Below are 21,027 nucleotides of genomic sequence, written 5' to 3'. Positions count from 1 at the left end.
CCTTCCAGGGGAGCATGTGGGAGTGCCCAGATTCTTGAAATAAGGCTGAGCATCTGGGGAGGATGAGAGGGAAACACGATTTGTGAGGTACTGGGACGGCAGGTGGCTTTTTTCCTAATTAATCAAAATATGTAATTTACAAATTAATCGAGTTAATATTATAACTTAATATAGTACATTGATTTCTATCTGATTATGAAGGGAAGGCATTGATAGCAGACAATTTGGAAAATTGAGCAGAATTGAAGAATAGACCAGTTAGAATGCCTCACTGAGAGAACTTCTTTTAACATGCTGATTATCTACTCCTGGTGTCGTTCCCTGCCCAGATACACGTATGCAATATGCACTTATGTTGTGCAACACATATATATATATATATATATATATATATATATATATATATATATATATAGTAACTTAGTTTTTTTCACTTAAAGATATATCATTAGTTCTAAGGATGCCTCATAGTCTATCCTAACAACAATTTATTTTTCCATTCCCCTATGATTGGACATTTTAGCTGTTTTCATTCTTCCTTATTATAAACAACGCTGCCATAAACATCCTTGTAGATAATACTTTAAGCACATTCATTATCATCTTCTAATAAATAAAAACATACATACATATATAAACAAATATTGTTTCTCTATTTAAATAGGTAACATAAACTCATTACAGAAAATTTGGAAAATGCAGAGAACATTAAAGGACAAAAAGAATCCCTCATCATCCACACACCCAAAGGAATCATTATTAATTTGTTAATGAATTTCCTTCGAGGTTTTTTTCCTACATGTACACACAAATATGAACAGTGAATTTTAACAAAAACCAGGGGTAGTGTTCGAAGAAGCTTGAAGACTCACAATTTTCTTGCTTTTCCGGTCAAACGTGGCCTTCACAAAGAGGGAGCCCAAAGCGAAGCCCAGGGCGTCGTCTGTGTTGGAGATGCACGTCTGCCACCTTGGCACGCAGGACTGTAAGGGACAAAGAGCCCGGCCTCCCAGAGATGGCTCTGTCCTCCAGGCGGAGGGCCTTTCTCTGTCTCTGGGGCCAGCCCCTCTCAGCTCTGGACACTGGGGGCCTGGGTTTGGGGTGCCATCTCTCCCATGGACTCCAAGTGAAATGAAGGGCAATATCACCAATTGTATCAACCCCAGCAGCACAACCTCAGGAGGAGCATCATTGCTACCCATTCTGTTCTCGGAAGAGGCCCATTGGGGTCCAGGTGTTTCTTCGCTCAGCTCCACATCTCAGTCTTATATCCAGTCAGTCCCCGACGCCAGAAACCTGGGAGTCACCAGCTTCCTCCATCTCCCTACATCTCTGCATTCAATCTCTCAGCAGTTTCTACACAGACTACTTCTTAATCATCTCCCCCATCCACCCCATTGCCACTTCCCTACCCGACAACACTGTCTTGCCTAAAGATTACAGTGGTCTCCTAACTAGACACTGACTCCATTCTCACCCCCCTTCCTGTGCCACTCCCCTCCATCTTCCACTTAGCTGTCAGAAAGATGATCTAATACATAAATCTAACTGTTACTCCTCTCCTTAAAACCATCCCGTGGTTCCCCATCCCTGAAAGAACCCAGGCCAGACTTCTTAACACAACATTCAGGTCCGTTCACGGACGGCTCCAGGCCCACCCCAGGCCCCTCAGCCTCTCAGCCGCCCTGTTCTCAAGCTCATACCAGAACACAGGCAAACCCACCGCACTCCCTCTGGGAATTTGCATATCCTGGTCCTTGTGCCTGGGATGCCCTTCTCTCTTGTTTTCTTGGTGAAGTCATTCTTCAAATGTCATCTCTTCAAAGAAGGCTTTCCTAATGCCCCTACCTCACCAACCCCCGGGTAGAATGTGGTGTCCCCACCTCTATCCTATAACACAAAAAAGGTCTTTCACTCAATGTGAGCACTTATCACCCCTAAGTAATATGTTTGTTTCCATGGCCACTTTCCCCACTGAACTGGCCATCTTGAAACTAAAAACTGCATTCATTCATCTTCTTCTTCACCATCATCATCAAAGTTAAGTGCTGCCTGTACATACATACCATGCATTGGGGAGGTGCTTCATTTACATTAACTCAATTAATCCTCATGACAGCCCTGCAAGATATTCCTGTTTTACACACCAGGAAATGGAGAGTCAGAGAGGCTGCGTGACATGCCAAGGTCCATCCCATAGGCTAAAAACTGGAGGAGTTGGGATTGGAACCAAAGTCAGCTTAACTCCTAATCCTGTGCTCCATACTGCACCATGAGGCAATTGGTGCCCGACACACAGTAGATGTGAAACATCAGCTAGACTGGGCTGGAAAGTGGGGGCAGCGAAAGAGAGCCCACCTTTTTGGTGCCATAGAGGGTCTCCAGCAGCTTCTCTTGCGCAGACTCAAAGCGTCGGTCCAGGCTCAAGCTTGTCTTCTGCACCAGGTTCCAGATCAGGTAATTGTTCACGATGCTGGCGCCCGGACCAGAACATAAGGAAAGAGCAGGTGGGTCACCATTTCCACCCCAAATCAATGCCACAAATGTGCAGACAGCAGGAGTCCTGAGGGGCATATGTGGGAGCTGTTCCAGAATCCCGCTTTCTCAGCCTGGGACCACACACCTGCCTACAGAAGTCAGGTTGGAGCAATGTGTAGGAATAGAGGTCACAAATAGACCCCCGAAGCCTTGGCCTAGGGGAGTATCCCACAGACATTCTGTTTTGATGTTTGGAAGGTCCAGGGCCTTGTCAAATGCTGCTCTGTGTCTGACTGTGCCAGTACCCTATGCCCAGTTCCTGCCTGGGACCTACACCGAGCCCTGAGCCCCACGCCCCACACCTTGGTTCCGTGCGGTTGATGAGCTGTGACACCTGCTGCAAATAATCTGTCCCATATACCACCACGGGCTCAGAGTCACCCAGCTCCAGTGGTGACAGCAAGAAAGACAGGAACTCCAGCCAGTCCATGGAGGGTGCCAAGGCCTGCGAGCGGAAAAAAACATCAAGCCTCCCTGCGTGGCCACCTGGCTTCCAGCAGAGCCTTCGTCCATTGACACCTTGGAGCCTGAGAGCTCTTCCCATTAACAAGGCAACAGGTACTAGCTGCTTGGTGGCCCCTCCTTCAATAAACCCTTTTCCTGGCTTGAGTGCCCCTCAATCTGGGAGCCCAATCACTTACGCAAGGAAAACCACCATGTGTGATATTCAGCTGGGGCACAGATATTCACAGATTTTCATAAGAATTGATAACATACCACTCCCCTGACACCACCCAGCTTCCCTACATACCTGGCCTCCTCTCCAGAACCCCCTTACTCAACTTTTCCACAATCCAACAACTAAAGGGTTGATACCTGGCACAGTAAGGGCCCTCCAGGAAATGCTTCCATGTCTCTTCTGACTGTTTTGTGGGTATCTTGTACAAGTTGTTAGAGATTTTTAACGTAACCTCTCTATGCATCCCCAGGCAACATAAAAGTGACCAAAGGATGGCCCCGTGAGAGGTGGCCTAAAATGGATGCCACTTTTCTTTCCAGGATAGGAAGTGTGCAGCTGGGAAGCTAAGAAAAGCAAGGAAATGAGGAAAGATTGGCTGCCTCAGGAAGATGGCCTGAAGAGAAGCTGGGGGCTCTGTGCCAGGGGCTGGCCCCTCCCATCGGTCTCTGTTCCCTGCCGGCCCCACCTGCAGCTCTGCGATGCTCATCTTGTGATAGATCTTCTCCTCGTCCCGCCGCTGGTCCTGGGGCACTGTGAGGTTGGCCACTTGTATCTCCAGCTCCAGCACCTGTCGCATCTGCTCCCGCGTGGAGGCCGGCTGTCCGCCCAGCAGCATCCCCAGCTCCTCCATGTAGTCAAGGTAGGCAGTCAGCACCTGTCAAAACCCTGCGTCATCCTCGGAGCCCAGCAACGAGTCCTGTCCAAGGCTAAGAAAATCTGTTCTGGGTCCACCTCTGCTTCCCATTTCTTCTGCAGACCCTCAGTACTGAGTCCCTCCCAGAGACCACTGTACTGAGAAGTTTCAGAGCCCTTAATATTCATTCTCTGTACTTCAGATTTTCTCCATTTTCCACCTCTCCTTTTCCTTGCTGCTGGTGTCAGAGGAAGAGATTTGATATCAGTCTCAGTCATCCCAACTCTTAAGGGGTCAAGGTAGTTCAACCAGTGATCTTGACCCCCACCCTGATCACCTTATCACCCCTTCTTCTCCCTACCTCCTTACCTTCAGCTTGAGACTGACATTTGATACTTTCCTGAGCCTTGTTTTCCTCCTAAGTTTTTACCCTATCTGAACCTTTGACCGCCACAGCTTCGCCTAGATGCTGGCACAGGAGACTTCCTGCTCAAGACAACCAATAACACGTTAAGAGCTGAATCGAGGCTTTCTCTTGCCCTTTCCCAAGTGTTAAAGGAAGTGGCTCTCTCCTGCATTCTCAAAATTCTCTCCTCCTCTGACTCAGGTAATGTCAAAACCATGCATCTGTTCACACCACTTCCTACTTTTGAGTTTCCATTTATTTGGGGATACATGCTAAACTTGACCCACAATGTTCATGCGTAATGAGTCAGTCTATATACTTGTCCAGAAGGACTTCGACCCCTCTCCCCTCCTACTCCCTTCTCTAGTCCATCAATAGGCCATGCTCCTTCCCACCTCAGGGCCTTTGCATAAGCTGTTCCCTTTGCCTAGAGCCCTCTCCCTTCACTGCAGTCTACCCTCACCCTAGGACTAAGCTGGTTGCCTGTTACACTCACTCTCAGAATGCCATATTTCTCCTCTATAGTAGTCCCAGCAACTGTAAACAAGATATACCAAGTTATTTCATGTCTTCTCCCCCACTTAGAGGACAGTGGCAATGTCTTGTTCACCACATGCCTAGAAGGGAGAGTCTGGCTGAGGGACGCTCAGTAAATGAGAATAACTGAAAGAAAAGATATATGACTCTCCTGCTTGTCCTTCTCCATAGCAGTCTCCTTTGCTGGCTCTCTTTCTTCCCATTGCCCTTAAAAAAGGATCTCCTCTCCTTTCTCTATTCTTCCCCTTTCACTTATCTCTCCTACTATGTTTGTCTAGGTTCCTCAAGACTGCAGCTCCCTCCAGCCTCAACCTCTCTCCAGGACTCCACTCACAGCTGCCTGCTGACCTCTCCATAGAGATGGTGTTCAGGTTCCTCAAACTCACATGTCTAAAATGAGCAACTCCCACTCCCTGAGTGTCTGTCATATGCAAGAGCATAAGCTGGCATCCTGCCCCTCCAAATGCTGTATAAGGTAGATGCTATGATCCCATTTTACAGATGAAAGACCAGCCACAGAAAGCTAAATCAACATCCACCAAGACTCAGAGCAGGGACTGGAATCAAGGTCTGAGCCCAAAGTCTGCCCTTTTCCTGTGACATCACACTGGCTCCTCTGCCCCAATGTGCTCTGAACTGGTTCTTCCTACAGGAACACTTGATTCTCTAAGGACCCTGACATTCTACCACCATTCAGGCTGATAGCCTCAACTCACTTCACCTCTTCCTCCTTCTGCTCTCTCTTCCAACATCCAGTCGCCAACAACTCACAATTTGGACTTGATTATATCTTTTGCATCCTCCACTTCCTAACATCCCTTTGCCACTTCCCCCCTTTGGATCCTTACAGACTCAGAGCCTGGAGCACTACAGAGACTCTTAATTGATCTCCAGGCTCCCTCTCTTGCATCTACTTTTCACAACCCACCAAACTGGCTTCCTAAAGCCCTGTCACTCCCTCCCGGCTCTGGAGCATGCAGTGGCTCTGAGGCCTATGAAGAAAAACTCCTTAGTGTGCCTTTCCAGACTAAACTAGACCCTACCCACCTTCCCATACTCTCAGCTGCTTTGAGCTCTACATTTTGCCAAGCTGGATCCCTTCCCATGGTGCAAACACACCTCAGCCTTTCCTTCTTCATCACTTTACCCAGCATGCCATCGCAGGGGATGCTGTGATGGAAGAGAATAGAGAATAAACTATTCTCTTTACCCAGCATTCCATCACCCACCCCTAGATAGTCTACAGGGCTTGGCTCAAATGCAATCTCATCAGGAAACTTTCTTCATCTACCTCAGTCTCTCCTGAGTCCCAGAGACCTTCTTTGAGCCTTATTCTCAGATATCTAGGTCCGTGATCCCACTACACTGAGAGCTTCCTGTAACAGTGGCTCTGAAATGTACATCTCAAAATTCCACCACTGCACTGGTACACAGTAGGTGCCTATAAAATGTTTCCCTGAAAGAATAAGAGGAAGGAAAGGAGGGAGGGAGGGAGGGAAAAGATATGTAAGGGAGGGAGGGAAGGAAACAAAGGAGGAAAGAAGGGAGGGAGGAAAAATAAAGGGAGAAAAAAGGAAGGAAGGGTAATGGGGTCACTAGGTGACAGGACAGGCTCACGTTCCCCACCCTTACCCTGGGCAAAGGGAAAGTAAACAGAGATCATCCCAGCTCAATGTAGGGGTGGAGGTTCTGAGGTTGCTCCTTACTTTCTCATTGGCTGTCCTGTTTAGGTAGTAATCTCGAGAGGGTAGAAATAGCCCAGCCTGGTCCACCTGCAATAGCAAGGTAAGGGAGTAAGCCCACCCCCACCAAAATCTGGACTCTTGAGCGGGTGGGGGAGGGGATGGGGGCCACCCCAGCCTGCCTATCACAGGGGAGGGGAATCTAGGCTCAACAAATGATCCACAAGTCTCTCCCCATCTTTCCCCAGCCGTGTACCTGTATAACATTGCTGTTGGAGCTCTTAGAGTCGGCACCGACGTAGACAGTGAAGAAGGGGGTGGCCCTGTAGGTCCCTGCTACTGCCTTCAGCACCTCCATGAAGTTGTCCTGGTCCCAGGGCCCCGTAACATTCCAACCACCAATCTGAGTAGACACCATAGTGGAATCTATGGCACAGGGGCCCCCAAAGATTTCTGGGACCATATCCTCTTCCAAGGCCTATCCTGTTCCCCCTGCCCGCAGCCCACCCAGGGGCTCTACTTTTTCAATGAGGTCTCCCAGCGGCTGGGCTCCCAGCTCCTCAATGCGCTCCACCTGTAGGCAGGATAGGTAGAAGCGTTGTGTCTTCCGCTCAGCTTCACTGCTGGAATTAAAGGTGGTGTTTTCTGTGGAATAGAATACAGCTCTGGGTGACAACTATGTTAACTACTGCAAGGGGTCCCAGGCTCTTACTTGATCCCTCTTCTTTGCCTTCTCAAGGGGCAGTCCTCCTAATGTAGACCCAGGAAGACTGGCTGAAATAGCAAAGTGTGGCTTCCCCTCCCCTGTCCACGAGCCCTAAGGGTTCAAAGATCTCTAAGTACTGCAGACTCCCTGGTGCCTCCCACACCTCAACAGTCCTCCAAATGGAATGCAGAGAGGAATCCCTCCATTATCCTTCTAGGTCTGCTCCTCTCAAACCCATCTCCACCTCTCAGGAGCCTCCTGCCTATGCATCGCTTACCCCAGGGGTGTTCCCAGTCATCCACTTAATTATTCATTTGTGGACATTTATTGAGTACCTACTAAGTGCCAGGCCCTGTCCTAGGCATGAGGCATGTGCTTGGCACAAGCCCCCCTGACAGGCCCACTCACCAAGCAGGTGCTTTAGTATGGCCTGGTTCTGGTCCCAGAGGCTATTGAAAGTGTTCCAGCGAGAACGCCCATCGGGCAGGGGGTTCCTCCTAATCCAGCCTCCACAGGAGAATTGATAAAAGTCCTCACAGGGGCTCACCCCACGGTCAAGGGACTCCAGGATTTTTCCAGCCACTCGAATGCAGGCCTCTGTGAGACAGGTGCTGTGGGATGGGTCTGTGGCAGGGGACATGGCCACAAGAGATAGGTGCTGTCAGTCAGTCTGGGAAAGGCAAATGCTTTGAGAGAGGCCATGACAACAGGAAAGTTGGGAGGAGAAAGACAAGCTGGGGACAGGAGGCCACAACTGAAGAACAAGCCTCCAGAGCCCCCACAGCTAGGTGACAAGCGTGGGCCCACCTACCTCTGTGGTACTGAACCCCCAGGGCCACGAGGCAACCCAGAAGCAGTGCAACCAGCAGTAGAGAGACACCTGCCAAGATGAGTTCCAGCTGGGTGTGCAAACCTAAGAGGTGTCTTGTCCTCTTCTGGAATCCCACCTGGGGAACATAGGGTGACAGATTGCTAGCAAGCTGTAGCTGTGGGGTGGGGGAGAGGGGATCCAAGATCACAGAAATCCTCCCAGAGAATGAAGGCACAGGCAGTTTCCAAAGCCACGGAGCAAAGACTCTACTCGGGTTAACTCTGTGCACAGGGGCAATGAGAAGGCTGAGTTCATCCCTGAGCTTGTTTTGTGCAACGTCATGGTTTAGAGTCCCCTCACCATAGTCCTAGCGCAGAGGCCAGAGATGGAGCGGAGGTGGGAGCAGGTGCCCCTCCAGGACAGCCCAGAGCTGCTGGGTGTGCCAGGCGTCATGCCAGGACTGGGACCTGGTGGGGAAGTGAGAACCCCCTTGCCCACCTCCACGGCGTCCGGGGTGGCCCCGCCCTCTACGGGGGTCTCGGGTGCGTCTTCATCCAGCAGCGTGGACCGTTTGTACTCCACCATCTGCCAAACAACCGGAGGAGCCAACCCAAGTCAGACAGAAAGAGCTGGGCCCCCTCCCGCCTGCAATGAGGCCCCTTCCCTCTTACCCAGCTCTCGGGCCTGGGGTCCCTCCAACGCCCTGCCTTTCAAGGATGCAGCCCTAGCTCAACCAGCTGGAGCCCCTGCCCGATGCCTCCTGCTCCCCGCCTCACCCCCGCGCCGAGGGCCTCTGCCCTGGAGCTCGGGGCCCCCACTCACTTTGCCACCGCCGCCCAGCTCCTGCAACGCGACGTTCATGGTGGAGTCAGGACAGGCGGCACCTTAGGGCTTCCAGAGTCTGGCCCTCACCGAGGCCGCGGCCTCGGTCCCCGGCCCGGCCCCGCCGCCCGCCATCACAGCCGCTGCCACAGCCCCTCGCTCGGCCGCCGCCGCCCCCGCCTGCCCGAGCCCCCCCTCGCCCCCCGCGGCGCCGCGCCCGAGGGTGGGGGAGTGGGGAGGGGGAGGAGCGCACCAGCCGCTCCCCGCCATCCGCCGGGCGCCCAGACCTCCCTCACTCCGAGAGCCGGCGGCCCTGCTGAGCTGCGCGAACCTGACGCCCCAGCCGGAGCGAACAACCCTCCAGAAACGCGGGAGACCCCCCTCTCCTCTTCAGGGTCAGCACCCCATCCCAGCAGCACCCTCTCGCAAGCCACCCATAATTTCCGTTCCTCTGACCCAGACCCAAACCCTGCTGATACTTCTTGGCCCAATTCCCCAAATTGCAGGCCCTTCCCATTCCCTTTAAAGACTTTTGAGAAATTATACTCTTGTGAGGAACGTGCCCCTGCAATGCGCACAGCCCCTCTTCAGCCAGCACATACAGAGCGGCACAGGAGTTGACCCACATACAGGGTGCCCACACGATGTCTACACAGAGAGCACATAGACCCAACCCAATACACAGTCCATACACATGCAAGACACTCACCAAATGTACACACTACCTATTCACACACAGTGTATACCTGCACAAAGCTCCCAGCCCAACACACAAACCATATACATGCCACACACGTACAACACACACACACACAGCCCATGCTCTGACTCTGTTCTTACACGTTGCTCTGACTGCACTTTTACTCTTCAAGATAATTGTTGTCATCAGATCATCTCACAAACGAGGGTTACAGATGGTGACAAATTGGCAGGGAAAAAAACAGCCATCCACAGATATTTAAAGAAAAGACATGCTAACACTTCTAACTTGAGGAAAGCAAACCATTTGATTTGGGTGGTTTACAAGAAAAAAAAAACGCAATGTTTAACTGAAAGGCAATAGTGTGGCATCTATGCATTTACCATCTGCCTTCCATATTGTGATTCCTTAGTCAGGCCTGGGGGTGTTGCAGTCTGCCGCACTGAAGAGTGCCTAGTGTTTTCTTGTTTGGTTGGTTGGTTTTGGGGTTTTTTTTACCACAATTTTTCAAAAATCCCTCATCCTACGCCCTCCTCCCCAACACAGTACATGAATTTGACCTGAGAAGGCTTGGCGTGGTGGTGAATCCCCATAATCCATTTCCTGACGCTCACTTTAGTTCTCAAACACCTTGCTGCGAGTGGCTCGCACATGGAATGCTCTTGTGGCTGCGAAAGGATGAATGATGACTAGATCAGGCTGAGAAATGTTGGATTGCTTTCCTTGGCATTTTCCACCTCAAAATTGCATGTTCTCAAACAGGAGACAGAACAGTGTCACAGTTAGGATGAAAGATTCTGGATTCAGACTCAATTTCCTCACTTGTAAAATTGAAATAAGAATAGTACCTATGGGCAGCCGGTTGGCTCAGTGGGTTGGAGTGAGAGCCTGTTCGATTCCCACATGGGCCAGTGAGCTGCACCCTCCATAACTAGATTGAAGACAAGGAGCTGCAGCTGAACTGCTGGTGGGCCGCCAGATGGCTCAGTTGGTTAGAGCCCCAGCTCTCAACAACAAGGTTGCCAGTTCAATTCCCACATGGGATGGTGGGCTGCACACCCCACCCCCACCCCCAAACTAGATTGAAAACTGGAGACTGGACTTGGAGCTGATGAATCCTGGAAAAAACACAGTTATCCAATAAAAAATAAAAATAAACAAAGAAAAGTACCTACAGTGTTTCCCCAAAAATAAGACCTGCCCCGAAAATAAGCCCCAGTTAAGATTGTCAGCCAGATGGACACATTTAGTACGTTATGACGATGTTCCAGAAGAAGATGACATGACTGTATTTGAATAAATGTAGATTGTTGTCATGAAAAAATAAGGCATCCCCGGAAAATGCACCCCAATGCGTCTTTTGGAGCAAAAATTAATATAAGACCCGGTCTTATTTTGGGAGAAACCTGGTATTTCAAAGGATTGTTGTAAAAATTAAACAATACTTGTGAAGTGCGTAGGACAGTGTCTGGCACATAACAGCACTCAATGTGTCAGGTGCTATTAGTGTTGTTGTTGTTAAAATCCTATAGGTAGAAATGAGAATTTGAAAGGTTGGCGAAAGCCTGTTTTACTTCCCAGATAGTAGAGGAGGCAGACGGCTTCTAGGTTAGTGGGGCTCCCTGAGGAAGGAGTTTTCACATCCAGCCATACTGGGATCTGCAGCAGCAAGGCCTTGGGCCGTCCGCTTGGGACAAGTCTCTGTGGAGTTGTTTATGCTTACTCCGATGACAATGCAGCCTCATAGCACTCACATCGTCTCCCTTTCCCTCCTAGTCTGGATGAAGGGAAACATGGCAACAGGGTTGGTTCTGCCTCGTGAGAAATTTCACCAAGACATGGCCATGTGAGTGTCACCAAAGCTACTATATAAGGACTTCCTGGCAACAAGTTCATTAGAAATAGTCTCTTGGCTATACTGGAAACAGGAAGCTTATATAGCACTTTACTATATGCCATCCACTGTTCTAGGGGCTTTACATATATGCACTCATTTACCCTTATGGCCCTTATGAAGCCATTTTGCAGAGGAGGAAAAGGAGGCATAGAGAGGCTAAGAGTCACACAGTTAGTAAGTAGCAGAGCTGGCTCCTTTCTGGAGAGCAGTTTGGCAATATGAACTAACAGAAAGATATACTACCTCCCAACAGCAGTTGCTGGTCTTCTGCCACATCATCTCTGGAAGAGTAAGGGGAAACGTATCAGTTTTCAAGATTGACATATCTGAAATCAAATCTGGGTTCAATTCTTTATCAGCTGTGTGTGATCTTCATCAAGTTACTTGAAATCTCTGACCCTTAATTTTCTTCATCTGTAAAATGGGAACAGTCATCCCTATCTCAGAGAATTGCTGTGAGAATTAAATGCAGCTACATGAGAAAGAGCCTGTACCTACTTTTACAGTGTTCTCAGTTTCACTAGACTTGGCCTAAATGGACAGTTCCTTTCCATGTCTCTTTCATGACCCAAATCATTTAGTAGACCCATAACTATTTCTGACTACATGTTAAGTACCCTATGTATAAGAGACTTAGAGGTTGCTCAGTTCTATTTTCTTTCCTCTGTGTTTATAACCTTTGACTCTGTTTTAATCTTTCATTCTATTATTTTCTCTTCCTTTTCTGCTCTTCTTTTCCTACAGGAGTAATCTTTTCTTTTCTCTAAATCGATCACAAATTGAGAGGGAATGAACAATGGTTTATGTGTTAAATTTACAAGGATAATGTAGTCATGAAGATAGTAAGAAACATTCGTGTTCAATGTTGACAAAGATGAGGAATATGCACACTGTCATATATTGCTGGTGGCTTATAAATGGATAACAAGCTTTTTGGTGATATGAATCAATAGGTATAAGTGTGCACATTCTTTGACCCAGAAAGTCTAATTCTAGGAAATTGTTCCAGGAAATAATCATTATCCAGAGGATGTTTGTATCAACTAGTTTTTCCTGCATAACAAACCTCCCCAAACTGTGGATTAAAATAGTAAATATTATTTCTCTGTTCAGTGGTTGATTAGGTGGTTCTTCAGGTCTGGGTCAGCTCAGCAAGAGCTGAGTGGTCTAGCTAAACAGCCTTATTTACATGTTTGGGCCTCAGTTGGAATGACTGAGTCCTGTCTTTATGTGGTTTCTCCTGCAATAAGCTAGCCCAGGCTTCTTCATATGGTGGTTTCAGGATTTCCAGCAACAACAAATGGGGCAAGCCCCAGTACAGGAACACTTTTCAAGCCTCTACTTACATTACATTTGCTAATGTTCCTATTTGGCCAAATAATTCAGAAAGTCAAGTCCAGTTTCAGGGTTGGAGAAATATATTCTACATCTTGAGGAGAGGAACTACAAAACATATGGGTCAACATTTGTTCATCACAGCTCTGTCTGTGATAACAACAACAACAAAAATGGAGAGGAAATTCAATGTCCAAGAGTAGAGGACTTATTGAATAATACTGAACATTCATACAATGGAATAAAATGCAACATTTACAAATGATGGAAAATGAGTTAATGCTATCGGGAAATGTTCTCCATATAGTCAAGTGGGGGAAGAAAAGGGGTTACAAAATCTCATTTTCGAGAAGCAAAAAGTATAAAACACAGTTTTTCTTTTAAAGAGATTGGGCTTTTGACTTGGAGGAGGCCAAGTTGCCACTTTCCACGGTCGGCCCAAACCTGGGTTCATCTGACACCAGCCGCCTCCACCATGCCGCCAAAGTTGGACCCCGAGATCAAAGTTATATACCTGAGGTGCACAGGTGGGGAAATCGGTGCCACATCTGCTCTGGCCCCCAAGTTCGGCCCCCTCGGTCTGTTTCCAAAAAAGTTTGTTGATGACATTACTAAAGAAACCAGTAATTGGATTACAGTGAAACTGACCATTCAGAACAACAGACAGGCCCAGATTGAGGTAGGACCTTCTGCCTCTGTCCTGATCATCAAAGCCCTCAAAGAATCTCCAAGAAACAGAAAGAAGCAAAACAAACAAACAAACAAAACATTAAGCCCAGTGGAAATATCACTTTTGAGGAGATTGTCAACGTTGCCCAACAAATGCAGCACCAATGTTTCAGCCAGAGAACTCTCTGAAGCCATTAAAGAGACCTTGGGCTCTGTTAGTCTGTGGGCTGCAATGTGGATGGTGGCCACCCTCCCATCATCATAGATGACATCAACAGTGCTGCAGTGTAAGGCCCAGCTAGTTGAGAACTACAAAGGAAAATATTTCAATTAAAGATCACTTAACCAGTGGGGGGAAAAAAGACTGGAAGATGCATCAAAATGTTCATGTGAATATATCTAATGATGAGATTCCTTTTAACTTCTTTATGCTTTCCTGTATAATAATAGCTAACAGTTCTACTGTCCAGTACTTACCTAAGCACTTTATGTATGTTAACTTATTTAATCCTCATGATGACCCAATATGTAGATTCTATCAGTATCACTGTCCCTATTTTACAGATGAAGAACCTAAGGCAGGGAAGTTCAATAACATACCTAAAATCACACATTAGGCGGAAGGTAGATCCTTGATTTGAATCTAAACTCCATGCTCTTAACTATGCTTTCTAAGTCAACTGATTTGCCTGGGGCCAGAGCATGATGTTTGGTAAATGGGCTGTATCATTGGTTTTAAACCTTTTAAAAAAAAATCATTAAAACTTTTTTATTGCAAATGTAAAATACTGCATAAGTATATAGAATAAAAGATGAAATTCATTTTGCTGGGATCCCAGTACCATCCTCAGAGGTTAACTATTATTAGCAGTTTGGTATGTATCCTTCCAGATCTTTCATATGCATTTACATACCTAAACTGTGTGTGTGTGTGTGTATAGGTAAGTACATATGCATTTGTGTGTGTGTATATATATATACCTTATTCATATATATATATATATATATATATATATATATATATATATATATGAAATCACACTCTACACTTGTTATTTGGTGACACTTTGGCAAGCCTTGGAGATCTTATCATGTCAATCCACACAGATCTGCCTCCTTCTTTTTTATGATTTATCAGCCTCTGCTAAAATAATGAGTCCCAGAAATACCCTCATGGTGTGGGCTTCCTTTGAGTGGACAGGGTGAGAGCAAAGGGCCCCCAGAGAGGGTTTAAGGAAGGTGAAACATGGTCATGAGAGCTGTAAAAAGATCACCCAAAAATATTTGTAACAGGTTGTATTTGTTTCCTAGGACTCCTATAATAAAGTACCATAAACTGGGTGGTTTAAAACAACAGGAAACATTCTCTCACAGTTCTGGAGGCGAGAAGTCCAAAATCAAGGTGTCAGCAGGGCCATATTCCCTTGGAAGGCTCTAGGGAAAAATCCTTCCTTGCCTCTTCCATTTTCTAGTGGCATCAGCCTACCTCTGCTTTCTCACCTGACCTTCTTCACCGTATGTATATGAGTATATATGTCTTTGTGCATCTGTCCTCTTGTTATAGAGACACAACTGATTGAATTTAGGGCCAACCCAAATCCAGTAAAACCTCCTTTTAATTTAACTAATTACATCTGCAAAGACCCTATTTCCAAGGAAGGTCACGTTCTGAGATACCAGGTGAACATGAATTCTAGAGGATCCTATTCAATCCACTACACAGGCCTACAGTTTCCACTTGAATAAAAGCACCAATAATATTCAAAAGGCATATATTTAGAACATATGGATTGAGTCCACTAGGTTTTGCAGACTTTCAACTGAGAAATTTAATGCAGTTACAAAGCTCCAAACAAACTTGATTTTATTTTGATCGTGGAAATGAATTTTTGTCTCATGGGTAGGGTTGAAGAACATCAGAATTTGAAATAGAAGATCACAATTTAAAGAACTGCCCCTCAAAACACACACACACACACACACACACACACACACACACACACACATTTTTATCACATAACGGAAGCTTATATATTGCTGTATCTTTACAATTTTGCACTTACGTCTTTTGCTTTCATCATGATCCAGTATACACAGCAGGGACAGGAATAAGATTAAGAAGAGACTAACCAAATGAATTCCAAGTTAAATTGCTATTCCTCCAATTTCGCTCATTTGGGGTGGAGTGGGGGGGGGGAGAAAATTGTTTCAATTCCCCACCCAGTGTTCTCATCTCACCTTTGGCAAGAATTCTTATGGCCCCTTTAGCCCTTTTGGTAAGGGGCAGCTCCTTTCCTCGTGAGACAACCCACTTCACTTCAGGACAACAATTTCATCTACAAAACTGTCCTTAATGTAGGTTCTGTCATTTCTATGCTTCTGACTAGAACATGCAGGCTCAGAGAAGCATGCACATTATTCAAATGCATGAGGCAAATATTGGAAAGATATATGCATATCAAAGGTTTTGTGTGATTTTTGGTTATTTTCCTAAAATGTTACAGTACAAATGAATTAATTTTTTTAAAAACAATAATTATGGAGCCTGCAGCTCAAGGTCATACAGAAAGTGGCAGAGCCAGGATTGGAACAACCTCCAGCGGGGGTGGAATTTCTGGACTCTCTCCTACTGACCCTGAGTTCCAGCCTCTTGTCCTTCCAGGTTTCCAGGCTCCTCTCACTACATACAGCTGGGCCTCCACTTCTAACTTCAGAGCTCATCCCAGAGACAAGGACACAGCAGAGGACGGCTTGATAGGGAAGGACTCCCAGGTCTGGAGCCTTGAGTGAGGTTTGCAAAGAGGCATCCTCTGGCACCACGCTCCCTCCACCTCCATCCTGAGTCCTGAGGGCAGCCACCATTGCCTTTGTCTCTGTTTCCAGGGACTAACACTTGGTGAGATGTTGGAGTAAGAAGACCCAGCACCAGGCAGCCTGACTAGCTGCCTGATGTGGAGGGAAAGGAGGTAAAGCGCTTTAGGGAGAGTGGAGACCCCTCCACCTCGGTTATGCACTGAACTCCGGCATGCACTGAACGTACGGGATAATTATGCCCCTTATCAGGGCTGTCGTCACTGTATCCGACTGTGAGACACCAGCCCTCCCCCGCCCCACCCCCAAGTCCAGTGATTGCGCCAGAGCCCCTGAGCGCGAGCAGCAGGTGACGCCAAAGCTGACAGCCAGCCGGGGATGGGGGGTGGGATGAGGGCCTGTTCGTACGGTGCCGCGAGAAATGTCACGTGATCTCCCGCACCACTACCGGGGCGCCCTCTGTCCTTCCCCCTCCCCGTCTACCTCTGGACACAAGCGGACGCGCGTCGTGTCCTCAGGCACTCCGGGCTTCCCCGCAGCACCTGGAGCCAGGGCACCCCCCGCGACGCCATTCGTTCCTTTCACACTGTACGCGCAGCGCGGGCCTCCGGAGCCCAGAGAACTGGAGGGCACGGCGGGCGCTTTGAACCCGAGTTTAGGCTCCAGCAGTAGGGCTGGGGGTGGGTGTCTGCCCTGGTGCGCGCGTGTCGGCCCAATCACAGAGACCTCTCCTAGGTGAGACGGAGATACAGAGACTCAGGAGATGAAGACAAAGTGGCACATAGGTACAGGGGCCACGCATGGAGACAGACACAGAAGGGCAGAGACTCTTTAAGAGACAAACGTAGACAGACACCGTGACAGCGAGATGGGGCACATAGATAGATGCAGACAGACACGTTAAAGATAGACTGACACATAGACCAGAGAAACAGACACAGAAGTGGCAGTCAGAGAAACACCGACTCCAAATTAACAATTTAAAATCCGAAGAGTAACCCGATAAAAGAGCGCGCCAACGGCGGGAAAACCACTCACTGGTCTGAACAGTTTCCGAGTCCTGCGGGTTCGCGAAGTCCGCACATCTCACCGACACCCAATTCTCCCCCCACCGCGTTTCTAGTGCCCCCCCCCACTCGAATTCCAGCCCTGCTCCCGCCCTCTGGCCTGACTTGCCCCCCAATTCCCTGGTGCCACTTGCTGGGCTCTGGAGACCCCATACTAGACCCTCCTCGCGTCCCTCCGGGGCCGGGCTCGCTCCTGGCACCCCACCCCCAACTCCGTCCTGCTGCTCCCGGCCAGATCCTGCACCATTCCCCCAGTCGCCACTTCCGCCATTGTGCAGGACCCTCCCACTGCCGCTCCCTCCCCTCCCCTGAGAACCCGGCACACTCCAGAACCCCCGCCCCGCCTCTCTCCGCTGGCCGGTGCCCGCCCCGCCTCCACTGCGCCCCGCCCGCCGCGCTCTGCGGCAGTCTGGCGCTCATCGTCATTCCGCACTCGCCGCGGCCGCCACCCCCGCCCTCCCCCCCGCCCGCCCCCGCCCGGTCCCCGCCACCGCCGCCGCCGCCGCCTGCCCAGCGGCCCGGGAGGCGGAGGCGCGGGGGAGGAGGCCCCGCTTGGATCCGCAGCCCCGGATGCTGCATGACTTCATCCTTCCGCCGGCTCTCCTGCTGAGCAGGTCCGGCAGCTAGCCCGCGGTCCGCGCCCCGCCGCAGTCCCGCGCCCACCCCGCGCCCGCCATGTCCGAGATCCTTCCCTACAGTGAGGACAAGATGGGCCGCTTCGGCGCCGACCCCGAGGGCTCCGACCTCTCCTTCAGCTGCCGCCTCCAGGACACCAACTCCTTCTTTGCGGGCAACCAAGCCAAGCGACCCCCCAAGCTGGGCCAGATCGGCCGAGCCAAGAGAGGTACGCGGCCGGGGCCCGGAGTCGCCGTCTGACCCAGAAACCCTCTGCCAGCTGCGGTTCCCCGCCAAGCTTCCGCAGCTCTTGCCGCAGACCAGCGCAACAAGCCGCGGTTTGGGGGGGGGGGGTCCCCGCTGCAGTGTTGTCCCCCTCTTCCCCTCTCCCGGGAGCGCAGTGCTCCGGATTTGATGCTCGCCACGTCTGGAAGTGGAGTCCTGGCACCCAGGCGAGGGGGAGGGGCCAGCGGGGCATTTGGGGCTGCCTGGAAGTGGGAACATGGGGCGACGGGCCGCTTCTTCAGGATCAAACGCTGAGTCGGTGGATGCTACGGAAGAACCTTCGGGTGGGGAGGAACGTCCGATTGGAGAGAGGGCAGGGGGGGATATCGGATGTCCTGGTTATTTGCATGGGGAGGGGCTCTGTTGTTGCCAGGATCGGAAGAGGGGTCCAAGCCGCAAGAGGATTAGGTTAGGGAGAGGGTAGGACTAGCTGTAGATTCCGTTTGAGGAGGGGGTTCAGTTGCAATGAGGGTTGAAGAGGGAGATTCCATGAGCAAAAGGTTTCTTATCAGCTCGGATGGAGGACAGCTCAGGCGGCGGGAGGGTTTGGATCGCAAGGTTGAACCGCTGGAGCCTTAGGGAGAGGGGGCGTTCCTCCACAAAGAGTGGAGAGGGTCTGTGGGAGCTGGGCTCGGCAGTGGATTGAGTCGGCAGGAGAGTTGGATGGGGAGGGCACTGTGATTCGGGGGTCAAGGGGCGTCGCTGGGCCACGGGCAGTAGCTGAGCAGGGCAAGAAGACGCGGGGTCCATTCTCGCTGCCGCCCCCCGAGGCCGCGTGGCTGACGCGCTTTCTCCCTGCACAGTGGTGATCGAGGATGACCGGATAGACGACGTGCTGAAGGGGATGGGGGAGAAGCCGCCGTCCGGAGTGTAGACGTGCCGGCTCGGGCGGCAGGCTCCGGGCCCAGACCCACAGCGGCCAGGAGCGCGGGCCGGCGATGCGGCTGCCGGCGCCTCCCGCCCCGGCCCAGGCGCCCGCGGGCGGGGGCCGCAGGGCCGCGCCACCTCCGAGTTAGAGTCGCTGCTGCCGCCGCCAGGCACTCCGGAGCTGTCCGCTTCAGCACCACGGCGGCGGCGGTAGCGGCGGCGCGGACCCGCCCGGAGCCCGCCGTCGCGCTCATGCACTTTAGAACCTTGGGCCGCAGCCCCATCCCCCACACCGGAACGGACAGAGACCCGCGGCCCTCAGCCCCCGGTCCGCCCCCTCCCGCACGGCTCCCCTACCCCGCCCCTCTGGCCGGTCTGGTCTGCAGACCCGGCTGCCCACCCGTGTCGGACTGCGTGCGTGGCCAGGGATGTTTGGCTGCGTATTTGCATGAGCTTCCCACCCACCTGAGCCCAGCCCTCCGGGCCTCTCCTCACCCCCACCCCTGTCTGGCGTGACCCCAGCCTCAGCCTCTTTCTAAGGGACTTCCTCAGCACATTTGTATTTTTATATCCGACTCTTTGTTTACTGCCTCCCCTCATAGTTCATGCCCTGCACCCTCAGTCTCCTCGCTCTTCTGCGCCTGGCAGATAGGACGGGTGTTGAGGCTGGGAATGGACAAGCCCCCCAACATGATAAACAACACATGGCCAGTCTGCTCAGGCCTGACCCCAGGCAGTTCTCTGGCAGATCCCTCTCCTCAAGGTATCACCTTCCACCGGCCCAGGTCTGACTTTACCTTGAACCCCTGCGCCCTGCCCCTGGGAATCCAAATAGGGACTGCGCTGTACCTTTGGATGACACCTGTGGCCCAAGAGATGTTCTCAACCCAGGGGTGTCCTTTGTAAATGTTCCTCCATCCTCACTGTACCAGGTGTGTGAATAAACACAGACCTCCCTGTGTGTGTGTGGCCGCTGCTTTGGTCTGTTCAGGAGCCAGCCCAAAATGGCTCCAGTCCCTTTTGGGGAAGGCACTTGAGAATCTCAGATGCTGGCAGGTGGCAGGGAAGAGTTGAAAGTAAACACACGTAGGCCAGCCTGACCTGAGAACACCATTACAATGTAGCCTCCTTGGGGAAATATACACCCTAAACAGGTCATCAGAGTTGGGGCTGGAGCTAGGGTCAGAAGCATAAAGCAATCTAGATTCAAAGTCTGCAGGCTCCTGTGGATAACTCCAGGTTGAATGGGAGGCAATAATGCCCCAGGGATGCAGGTCTGAGTTTGGCTGGCGTGCAGAGGGGCTTTGCTGAGCTTTGCTGCAGGGGATGGATCACTGGTGGTTCAGTATGGTGGGAGAGGAAGTTGGGGAACCCAGGAGAGAGCTGAGGAACCCAAGAAGAAAGCCAGAAACGTGGGATTTGGGATCTAGTTTAGCCTGGACTATATTGTTTCATGTTGCTCCCATCAACTCTAAGGCTTGAGGCCCCTGGGATGCGAGCACCTTGGACCCAACCCTAAACCCTGAGTCAGGAATTCCAACAACTTGAGGAGTCCAAGGCGGAAAGGCAGGAAAGGCTGGAGGACCAAGCTTCTGGCCTCACAGCTGAATGGCACTGAGGAAGTCCTCATGATCTGAGTCCTGGAGAAAGCAGGGTGAGGTGGGAGGTCTGGGGGGTGAATGGATCTGGGCCCCAAGAGCCAGCTGGGCTACACTGAGCTCTTTGCCTTTGTGCATGAGGTAGAGATGGAAGTGGAAACCGTTGCCATAGGTTGCATGCGTCAGGGACCATCCATAATGGGCTTGGGCATAGTGTCTGGTCCGAAAGTGGGGGGCAGCAGAGGTCAGTGAGATGAACCGGCCTCCAGGGACCAGCACCCGGCTCACCTGCAAGGCAGACACAGAAGCCATTGGTGAGGAATCCATCTGAAGTTCTCAAAGGTCAGTACTGCCCCAGATGCCCTCCC

General features: G+C 50.5%; 2 protein-coding genes across 5 annotated transcripts in view; one reads left to right on the top strand and one right to left on the bottom strand.

The window, feature by feature from the left end:
• ECE2 (endothelin converting enzyme 2) overlaps window positions 1-21,027 on the bottom strand; it is a 31,476-nt gene that overhangs the window by 3,789 nt on the left and 6,660 nt on the right. The window contains exons 1-12 of one of the 4 annotated variants that reach the window (XM_088794028.1): window positions 10,364-14,368; window positions 8,816-10,183; window positions 8,492-8,578; window positions 7,994-8,129; window positions 7,591-7,806; window positions 6,997-7,121; window positions 6,733-6,879; window positions 6,501-6,566; window positions 3,684-3,872; window positions 2,841-2,983; window positions 2,359-2,473; window positions 873-983 (exon numbers count right to left, since the gene is read on the bottom strand). In XM_088794028.1, the coding sequence (XP_088650154.1) occupies window positions 873-983; window positions 2,359-2,473; window positions 2,841-2,983; window positions 3,684-3,872; window positions 6,501-6,566; window positions 6,733-6,879; window positions 6,997-7,121; window positions 7,591-7,806; window positions 7,994-8,129; window positions 8,492-8,578; window positions 8,816-8,854 (1,374 nt within the window). In that variant the 5' untranslated portion in view covers window positions 8,855-10,183; window positions 10,364-14,368. Of the gene's footprint in view, window positions 1-872; window positions 984-2,358; window positions 2,474-2,840; window positions 2,984-3,683; window positions 3,873-6,500; window positions 6,567-6,732; window positions 6,880-6,996; window positions 7,122-7,590; window positions 7,807-7,993; window positions 8,130-8,491; window positions 8,579-8,815; window positions 14,369-20,486; window positions 20,948-21,027 lie in introns of those variants that run through there. The other 3 variants (XM_019735786.3, XM_019735790.3, XM_019735789.3) reach the window with 3 other exon arrangements.
• On the top strand, window positions 17,745-20,022 carry CAMK2N2 (calcium/calmodulin dependent protein kinase II inhibitor 2). The gene is made up of 2 exons (XM_019735754.3): window positions 17,745-18,138; window positions 18,998-20,022. Exons 1-2 carry the CDS (start codon window positions 17,970-17,972, stop codon window positions 19,066-19,068), a joined length of 240 nt encoding a protein of 79 aa, XP_019591313.2. The 5' UTR covers window positions 17,745-17,969; the 3' UTR covers window positions 19,069-20,022.

This window comes from Rhinolophus sinicus, chromosome 17 (assembly GCF_057876585.1).
Source record: "Rhinolophus sinicus isolate RSI-liver-muscle chromosome 17, RSI-T2T, whole genome shotgun sequence".
NCBI lineage: Eukaryota > Metazoa > Chordata > Mammalia > Chiroptera > Rhinolophidae > Rhinolophus > Rhinolophus sinicus.
Note: the sequence above shows the minus strand (reverse complement) of the source record. Positions and strands in the feature narration are given on the sequence as shown.